The sequence below is a fragment of the Scleropages formosus genome, chromosome 14, assembly GCF_900964775.1.
Source record: "Scleropages formosus chromosome 14, fSclFor1.1, whole genome shotgun sequence".
Classification (NCBI taxonomy): Eukaryota; Metazoa; Chordata; class Actinopteri; order Osteoglossiformes; family Osteoglossidae; genus Scleropages; species Scleropages formosus.
The window spans coordinates 21,698,808-21,709,002 of record NC_041819.1 but is presented as its reverse complement, the minus strand read 5'-3'; the positions used below and the strand labels follow the sequence as shown (position 1 = coordinate 21,709,002).

At 47.0% G+C, this 10,195-nt stretch overlaps 1 protein-coding gene across 1 annotated transcript; it reads right to left on the bottom strand.

Annotated features, from left to right (window-relative positions):
- Positions 1 to 5,824: 5,824 nt before the first annotated feature.
- On the bottom strand, positions 5,825 to 8,292 carry LOC108928939 (cyclin-dependent kinase 5 activator 2-like). The gene has a single exon (XM_018743146.2). It carries the CDS (start codon positions 8,042 to 8,044, stop codon positions 7,064 to 7,066), a length of 981 nt encoding a protein of 326 aa, XP_018598662.1. The 5' UTR covers positions 8,045 to 8,292; the 3' UTR covers positions 5,825 to 7,063.
- Positions 8,293 to 10,195: the final 1,903 nt, after the last annotated feature.

Sequence of the window (10,195 nt, the reverse complement as noted above, 5' to 3'; positions counted from 1 at the left end):
CAGGGTTCCAGCGCGCAGCGTCGTTGGGTTTCTACGCTTGACTCTCACTGATGGGGATTCACATCCAGAAGACAGATGGTTTCCTCCATTTTTTCCTCCTCACACCCTGTGAGGGTGGCATGGTGGGGCAGGAGATGGAATTAGCACCTCACAGTGAAAGGTTGCAGGTTTGAATCTGACTCCAGCTCCATGTGCCTCTGTGAAGATGCTCTGGCCACCCAAAGACACGTGGATCAGAAGTGATGACTCTGAAGGGCTCTGCAATGAAGTGATGGACAGATCCAGCGTGTACCCTGCTTTGTACACCTCTAAGCACAAAGACCGGCGGCTTCCTGACCATGATGCCTATAAAGTCCCTTCACATCACCAAAGTGTTTAAGTGTTTAAGACCCCATGAACCAGAGCTTCAACACAGGGCTGCCAGACCTCAGAGGATTCACACTGACCCAGGTCAACCCTCGTGGGTCCTTGAGACTAACAAAAAAAAAAAAAAAACATTTTACACCTTGAACATCTCTGAATAACTGGCCTAAAAATACATGACTGAGTTTTGCTTATTTTAAGCCGGCTAATCCAATGAATTTAATTCTATTTATGTCCACGTTATTTATTTTATTTTTTAGAATGTATTTAATTTTCATTTTTAACAAAGATATAAATATATGGGGGTGCGGTGGCGCAGTGGGTTGGACCACAGTCCTGCTCTCCGGTGGGTCTGGGGTTCGAGTCCCACTTGGGGTGCCTTGCGGCGGACTGGCATCCCGTCCTGGGTGTGTCCCCTCCCCCTCCAGCCTTACGCCCTGAGTTGCCGGGTTAGGCTCCGGTTCCCCGTGACCCCGTATGGGACAAGCGGTTCTGAAAATGTGTGTGTGTGTGTATATAAATATATTAAAGACCAGATAAATCTTATTTTGAAACTTACTGTAATTAATTGTCCCAGTTACCCAGCTGCAATCTTAAAGCAATTAAATTGCTTATTTAAACAACTAGGTTTTAAATATGATTTATGACTGGGAGTTTTTTTTGTTTTCCTCCCCGCTGTTGCCCACCTGGTTCACTCAGTTGTTAGTTATATGTGTTACATCTGTAACTTTGCATTCTTTTCAGTGACCTTGTTCAGCACTTTTACCTGCATCAGCACTCTGTCTGCAGTGAGAGGAGCACTTTATACAAACAAACTAAACTGAATTGAACTGAATTGAATTGAATTGAATATGAGGGTGGCACAGTGGTGCCACTTTGGCACGGTGGGCTTGTCCTTTGCCTGCTCTCTGGTGGGTCTGGGGTTCAAGTCCTGGCTGGGGTGCCCTGCATTGGACTGCTGTCCTGTCCAGGGTGTGTCCCCTCCAGCCTTGAGCTCTGTGTTGTGAGGTTAGGCTCTGGCTTGCTGTGACTCTGCTTGGGGCAAGCGGTTTTAGTCAATGTGTATGAATTGAGAATTGTGTTTGTTATACACCGGTTCAATAAACAGGTACACAAAAGGTTGATATATAAAACCAAAATCTTAAGAAGTTCGCAACACTTGCATTTGTTCAGCAAATAGATACACACACCACCTGAAACCACTTGTCCCGTACTGGATTGTGGGGAGCTGGAGCCTAACCTGGCAACACAGGGCATAAGGCTGGAGGGGGAGGGGACACACCCAGGACGGGACACCAGTCTGCCACAAGGTACCCCAAGCGGGACTCAAACCCCAGAACCACCGGAGAGCAGGAACCTGTCAAACCCACTGCGCCACCACGCCCCCCAGAAAATTGATAATATATCAATAATATCATAGAGTTCGAGGTTTACCTGGGATTTAGTGAAAGTCACCTGAAAGATTTGGGTGTAAGAGCAGGCAGGTTGTGTGTATGGAGTCATGAGCATCACACAGAGATCACTACACCCCCCCCCCCCCCTTCCCGAGTTGGTGGACACCACTCCATTCTCAGCTTTCCTCCAGGTCTGACAGTAACAGATAAACTGCAGTTGCAACCCGCTCTCACACATGGGCTTAAATTTGATATGATTTCCATATTTTATTTCACGTCTGAGACACATTGCCTAGATGAGGTCGGAAGCTGAACTGTTGCAAACGATTTGTGGTCAGTTATCGGTACCACGTGCCTGTTGCATATAAACAACAACAAGGGTGTAGTTTTGTAAACAACTTATGAGGCAGTTGATAATGTAGTGATTAGTGCTGCTACCTTTAGACACAAAGGTCGCAGGTTTGATCCCCACCTCCAGCTGTACTACCGTTGTGCAAGGTACTTACCCTAAATTACATTAACCAGCTGTTTAAATGGGTAAAAAAATTGTAAGTCACTTTGGAGAAAAGCATCAACTAAATGACTAAATGTAAATTTTCTTCAGTGTGTGCAGGTTAAGATAGCAGGGGGAAACTCCTCCTATCTTTCACTGTGTTCGTGTCCTTGAAAGTCCCTCGGAACTGCTGAATCCCCCTTAGGACTCAAGAAGGGTCTCAACAGCCACCTCTTCTGGACTCCTTTCAGCTCTGATTTCCATGCAGCTGTGTATGTTCATGTGTAATGCAGCACTTAGAGCTGGGCTCTTTGCATTCAAAGGTCATAGGTTTGAATCCCAACTCTGCCAGCTGTGCTACTATTGATGAATGTGCTTATCATAAGTTTCTCCAGTAAAAATTACCCAGGAAAAAGCATCAGCTAAATGAATAAATGTGGTGGTTAGCGTTGTTGTCTTTGGATTCAAAGTTCACGGGTTCGAATCCCATCTTTTCCAGTTTTACTACTGCTGATGAAGGTGCTTCGCTTCTCCAGTAAAAATTACCCAGCTGTATACATGGGTCAGTAGTAATACTGTAAGTTGCATACAGAGTTCCCAGGGTCATTCTGTGGTAAAGGCCTGGTGCTCAGTCCTATGGAGGCCTGAGAACAATCCCTCACCCTCATGGTGGTTCCTGGTCTGGCCTGGCTGCAGGGCAATCTCTGGGCCTTCGCATGCTGCAGAGTCAGCGGGAGGTGGTCAGCTCATTAGCCGCTGCGGGTTCGATCTCCCACCTGGGGCAGCCGCTTGCAGTCGCTGGGGATAAGGCGATTACCACGCTGCGTATAGTAGGAGCTGACTCTCTTGCAGTGCAGCCGGCAGCAAGCGGGGAATTTACATGCAGGAAAGATTAGTCAATGGTTACATTAAGCTACTTGCTTTGTTTGTCCAAGGCTCTGTGTGTGTGTGTGTGTGTGTGTGTGTGTGTGTGTGTGTGTGTGTGTGTGTGTGTGTGTGTGTGTGTTTCTGTCTTAAATAAACAGTCCACAGGTGAACTCTCTAAAAAATAGGTCAAGCTAATTCCTGTCTGGCCCAAAGACCTTAAAACTAAAGCCTCTGTTTCATTATGCTGCATGTATTTGTTTGTTTGTTTATTTATTTATTTGATTCCTTTGTTAAGGGCAGATATTACATCTGTGTTAAATGTAGTACATGGAAAAAAAATGGCTTCATGAAAAATGACAAAGCTCGTGGATATTAATAACCTACTATTGGACTGGGAATATTTCACATTCCAGCATGACACAAATATTCGCCGTTGTATGATGGGATATATTAGGATCTATTTCACTGGACTAATTTTCTTAATCTTTTTAGAAATGAACTCAATTTCCTAACCTTGGCTGAACTTTTTGGGCGAACAGAGGCGTGTGAGAAATGATCAGTAGCTACCTGAAGACATTTTGCAAGCATCTAAACATGAATTTGCCACTTTTTAGTGAAAGTACATGAAAAACAGCAGCCAGTTTGATGTAAATTATAACGAAACCAGTGTCAAAAGTGTGGAGTACACTCACCTTATCACATACGTTCATCTACAAGGTGCAGATACAGTTGCTAACTTTGCTAATATAAGAATGATGCTGGAATCTCGCATCATACTGCCAAACCAAGACCTGATGTTAGATATATAAATATGAGTAATAATCAATAATTCAGTTCCCTGAAATAATTTTTAACCTAAAACTGCCAGAACACAAGAGCCTGAAGCTGGATTTAATTCCTCCAGTTTCCCTTCATGTCACATTCCTGAGGCTCATCATGTAGCCTTTACGTTTTCATTGTATTATAATGACTTTTGCTGTAAAATAAGATGAAAGTACACTATGCTCTGTCCACTAACAAGCCAAAGTGCACTTAACAGGAAGTTGCTAAACTGATGCTGACTGAATGATTTTTTTCAGGGGTGTAATCGGATATGTAACGGCTTGTTCGGAATTATGGGGAAATATTTTCAATGGCGTTATAGAGAAATATTGAAACGGAAACACTGGATTTGCTGGGACACTGTGGGAACACCCTCCCATAATGCACCTTGCACATTTATATAACAGCGGTGAAATTATTAACAGTGCTCATCTGTTGCAAAGCATCACTGTGTACGAAACCAATTTATATTCCGATTTCTGCAGGACTGTGGTTGTTCTCCTTATGTATACATGTTTTAAATACGTACATATATTTATTTATTTTAATATATAGACAGCATGTTGTAGACGATGGAATGAAGCAATGATTGAATAGGATATAAATGCAATTAGGAGAAATGGTGGCTTTCCAGCTGCTACTGTAACTCAGAGGATCCATCTGCAGTATTGCATTATCTATCCAGCGCGCTCAGCGTCGATGACACAGGTTCAGCAAAGTATCCGTTGCCATGGAGACGAGCTGAGCGAGTCTGCAGTCGTGGATTAGAAAACCCGCCGTGACCCAGAGGCCCGGATCCGCAGCCCCCCATCCGTCAGGACGGCGGTTCGAGCGAACGGACTGCGCCAAATTCCAGCCAATCAGCGGGGAGAGCGCCGGGGGGTTTCGCGCGCGCGCCGCGCGCAGCCTTATCTTATTCATAAAATCGAAAGGGAACGTCGCGAGCGCCGCCCCCCCTCCTCCACCTCGCGGAATCTAAGATCCCGCGTGGTAAGCGGTCATTTTACACACCTGATGAGTCAAAGGACTTCACGGGGCTTGTGTAAAACGACATCATGTGACATACAGTAGTTTGACAAAATAATAACTTCATTAGTGTGCAAAGGGTTTCCCCTGAGCTCAGGAAACAGCAGTGAAAGTTACCTTTTCAAATCACTTGTAGCTGTTAGAGTCAAACACAAACACAAACACACACACACCGGGATGAAAACCGCTGGCATTCTGTTAGAAATATGTAATGACGTGCCTTTTATGGTTTCGCAAGGGCTAAAGATTTTAATGTATTATTATTATTATTATTATTATTATTATTATTCAGCACCGGGGATAGTGTGCCGAAGCGCACACGTACTCGCTTCAATGACGACCTGGTCAAGAAACACGAATACATTATTATTTTTTTTTTACATATATATTTTATTTGATTTCGTTTTATGTATCCACCAGTTCTCTGAGCTTTTTAAATATGAACATTATTCACATCTGTTTACAGTACATTTGTGTGTTTATTTTCTGACCAATTGTGTCTTCCCACCAAATAGAAATTCTTGTTCTTAAAGTGTCTTTTTCTTTTTTTTTGTTCTACTCGGTCACAATGTACAAGCAAGAGAACCATAATGAAACCCACAGCAGGGGCACCAAGGAAGGAGGAGTACAAAGAACTCAGATGGTGTAAAACTAAAAGCTGACTGTTTCCGGTAGAAAAAGGCAGTTTTTTTTTAACACAGGTAACTGCACTTCATTAACATGTAAAATGTCCTGGAGAGACTCCAGAGCAAATTTCACCGGTACCTGCGCTTATAGTAAAAACTAACCAACCTGCAGAGCACGTAGACATACAGATCTGAGAGAAGGAGATAAATACTGTCCGTTCTCTGTGGGTGTACATATACAGGCTGACATTTGCGAACTATAGCCTTAAAAATATGTGATCATATAGTAGCTTGTAGGGAGAACTGCAGTTTTGTCCTGGAACTAGTGCACATTCACGTCGATAACCGCATCACTTACATTCACCAAAACCAGTTGCATTGGTTCTCGTGTCTGATATACTGTATATAAAAAATAAATAAAATAAAAACATTAAAAAAAAAAAAAAACAAATTCAATAAAGTCGCAAGAACCAAGACAGCGTTGGCATTGATGTGTTTTAAATATACAGTGCAGTCGCATCTTATGCGCATTTACGCGCTTGAACGAGGTTTCCGAACACACCGCGTGCCCCGGGTGACTCGTGATACCCTCAGACCCCCCGGGATCTCACTTTCTTAGTGCATATTGTTAATGTTTAACTTCGTATTTTTTATAAACTGCAAGAGAGTTTTTTTTTTTTTTCAAAAACATGTGCATTACTATGTGCATTGTTATGGCACCGTAAGGTTCACATGGTGGACCGACTATACGCGCTTTTGGCTTTACGCGCAAGTTGCGACTCCACTGTAGAAATACATTAAAATAAAATATTTTGGACTCTAACAGTTGGCACGTAGGACGGCGATGAAGCAGTTGCTTGTGGGTTCTACTGTACATTCAAGGGTCAAGCGGGTGGCAGCGCCGAGCGTTTGCGCGCCCTGCCCGTTTAACGGTCAGCACCCTGGAGAGCGGCGACGCACCACAGCAGCGCAACGCTCCGCCGCCCCCTCCCCCACCCACCCACCCCCGCTCGCGTCCGCGCCCGCGCCCCACGAGACCGGAACGAGGTTGCAATTAATTGGGCAAAAATAAAGGACGGCGCTGGCCGACATTCCACCGCGACGGCCCCACCTGAGGCCATTTTAATAGGTACAGCGCCACGGCGGAAGGGTTGCGAGCGGGGTGCCGCACATATGCATGCGTGTGTCTGAAGTGCACCCCCTAACCGCGGTGGTGATGTGGGGGGGGGGGGGGGTATCTCCAGCAGCGGCACGAGGACATGTTCGAAACCGTTTTCACAACACGAAACATTTCTTATCAGAAAAGGAGAGAGAGAGGGGAAAAAAAAAACACGGATACCCAAAGTCACGTTCCGTCCCACGGGCTGCGCTGGAGGTTGTCCTTCCCTGGCTGAGCCTCTGGACCCAAAGCTCTCGCGCCCCCCTGACAGCACGCGTGCGTTTGTGTATGTTTGCGCATCCGCCTTTCCGTCCTAGCGGTCCAGGTCACCGGCGCACGTGCCGCTCGCGTCCGCGGACTCCCCCTCGTTCTTGAGGTCCTGGAAGACCTCGGTGAAGAAATGCGGGTCCGAGTTGATCCGCAGCATGTCGGCGCTCATCTTGTCGATGATGCGCAGAGACCTCTCCCAGAACGCCTCCTTGTTGGTCTCCACGAGGAAGGGCTTGAGCGGGTACGAGATCTCGTTGCCCATGTAGGAGTAGGCCAGGTAGAGGCAGGTCAGGAAGGTGGCCTGGAGCTCGAACTCGCCGGCGATGTGCTCGCCCACCGCCTCTCTGCACAGCAGGTACACGAACACCAGGTTGGCCGGGGTGATGAAGCCCTGGTCCTGCCAGCCCTGGATGAGCAGCGAGCGGTCCACGTTGCGGAACCACAGGATGATCTCGTTGGGGCTCAGTTCCTTCAGCCTGAAGCACCTCCTACACATGAAGCTGCCGAGGCAGCGCAGCAGCTCCCCCGTGGACGCCTGGACCACGACGCGTCGGGGAGACACCAGAGCCCGTCCGCTCGGCTGCTTCTGCTTCTGCACCGATCTGAGCTGCTTCTGGTTCTGCGGGCTGCTCTGGTTCTGGGCGCTCTTCGGGTTCTGGTTCGGGACCGTGGGCACGGGCACGGCGAGCAGCCCCGGCTTCTGCTCCCAGTGCGCCCCTCTGCGGTCCGGTGCGCTCTGCTGGGACTTCTTCAGGTTCTCGTGGTTCAGCTGCTCCACGGGGTTGCTGCTCTTGTTGCAGCTGCCCTTGGTCTGGGAGCCCGGGGGGTTCGGGTTCACCTTCTTGGCGCTCTTCTTCTTGGCCGAAGCGGCGACCAAGCGCTTCCACGTGAGAGCCGAGATGAGCACCGAGTGGCGCTTCAGGCTCTTCTCCGCCCTGCCGCCGGCCGACTGTCCGCCATCGCCCTTGTCCTCCGCGGCGACCCCCTTCCTGGAGGTCGGAGATATGGAGAGCACGGTGCCCATCTTCTCCGCACGCGCGCGCCACCAACCAACGCCCGACTCGCGCTGCTTTGCGGCTCGTCACCTCAAACCACCCCTGGGTTCGGGCCCATGGGGGCAATTCGGTTGACCGCCGGGGTTGATGTCCGGGGTAGATAAGTGAGGAGGCTGAACTACGCACGCACCGCCGCTCCCTGTGTGGTAAAACCCGGTGAGGCCAGTAAAACCCAGCGCTCCTGTCACGGGGACCGGTGGGCTGGACCGTGCGCTTCTCGCACTGAGACGCACCGTTGCAATAAAGCCGCAAAGCGGGATAAGCCGTCCCGCCTCAGCCAATCGGAACAGGGCTTAGAATGACGAGCAGGTCGCTCCACCAATAGGAAGCCGCTCCGGTGACCGAATTCTCCTTCAACAGAAAAGCCATTTATAGAGACGTGGTCGCCAAATACTTCTCTATTTTAGAAGGAGCCCCTAGTAGAGAAAGTCCTTCTGAACTGGTGCATTTTGTGAGACCAGGAGAACAAATTGTCCTAGAAATGCCCACAACACCGGTTTTAATTCCATTCTAAAAGAACCTCCTGTATATGTTGTTATTCCATCCTGTTTTCTGCATTTCTTAATTCAGCCAGTCTTTATGATTTTTTCCTCCCAAGAATCATACAGCATAAAAAGAGAGCTTAGCTATTTTTTCAACATAGTTCACTCAAGAAATATCATATTCACTGAATTTTTGAGTCACAACGGAGGAGTTTGAGTGGCAGAGGGAAGAGCTCAGGTGATGTGAGAAGTATATTAAGTATATCTCAAAAATATACAATATGAGATGGAAACTAGAGTATAGATGGCTCTTGGGATAACTGTGATCATGTGTTATTGCTATTATTATTATTATTATTATGAAAAATCTGAAAAAGTATCAGAGATATGGAAACATCATAAACACATAAATAAATAAAATAAATGATGATGTTATTTCTGACCCTAAAAACATCTAATACAACATTTAAAGGTGAAATTGTTAATGGATAGTGACCCATGAGAAACGGCATTCTGTGCATTTCCCACAGGTTGCTCTTACAACACTGGACTTGTATTTTGTTTTCATGAAGTTTGGCAGGTTCTGCACCATTTACAAACTACGCACATGTTTACTGGGACTTTAAAGACATTTTAGCACAAAGTACTTTGAAAAAATTCATTTATTCACCCATTATCAGTAACCGCTCTCCCAGTGTCAGTTCTCGGTGGTCCAGAGCCTATCCTGGAAGCAGAGGGTGTGAAGCAGGCTACACCCAGGATGACAGCTACTCTGAAAATATGTGTAATTTTTGAAAGAGTCAACATTTTGCATTGGAAACTTTAAAAGAGACAATTCCCCAGAGGCAGGTGTGTCCAAATCCTCGCAGGCCATAGATGAAGACTGTTGTCTCTGTACAAAAAGACGAAGAAAACGACACAAAATACTGCATAAATTCAAGTGTGGCAACACAAGAACCTTTTATGGCTTCTTATGAAGTATACAATGAATCACTTTGGTCGCTGTAAAGCTGTTTCGCTTTAAAATATATCTCCACTCCCTCATCGCTGAACAGCAAGGATATGAAACACCACCCACATTTGTTTGTTTTTTTAGCATTATGATTCAGCGCGATAAGTCAGTGCCCGTGATGAGGACCTGCTCCTCGAATAACCCTCATAATCCATTTAGTTGAACAGACCTTGTAGACTTATCTGAGAACACGGTTACCTGACTTGTACTTCATGTTTGCACCTGTAAGCTCCAGCTTTGGCGTGAGCTGTGTTTACGTGCACTGCAAATGAAATGAGATTATTTCTGAGTCTGTTGCCCAGCTCGGCATCCCCCCATGGTGGGTTTGGAGAGTAAAAGAAGAGTAATACCCTTTAATGATTGCAGTGGAAAACCTGGTTCTCCGCCCCCTCCCCATCACATCTCCCTCTCCCCACCCACCCCAAACCCCGCCAACACGGCGCGTCAGCCTGTCGGGCGGAGCACGACCACATATGGACCCTCCATCTGTGAACCCCCCCATGAATGTACTGCCAACAGGAAGGCGGATGCTGTACAAAGAACAAAGGGCTCCGACGCCTCCCCCCCCAGCCAGCGCAAGCGGCGAGGAGGGTGCCACGCCTGCAGAGAGTCTGTGATTCTTGTGT

Bases quoted from the DNA above. Each gene is read 5' to 3' on its own strand.
- LOC108928939 (XM_018743146.2), bottom strand. From the start codon at position 8,044: ATGGGCACCGTGCTCTCCATATCTCCGACCTCCAGGAAGGGGGTCGCC.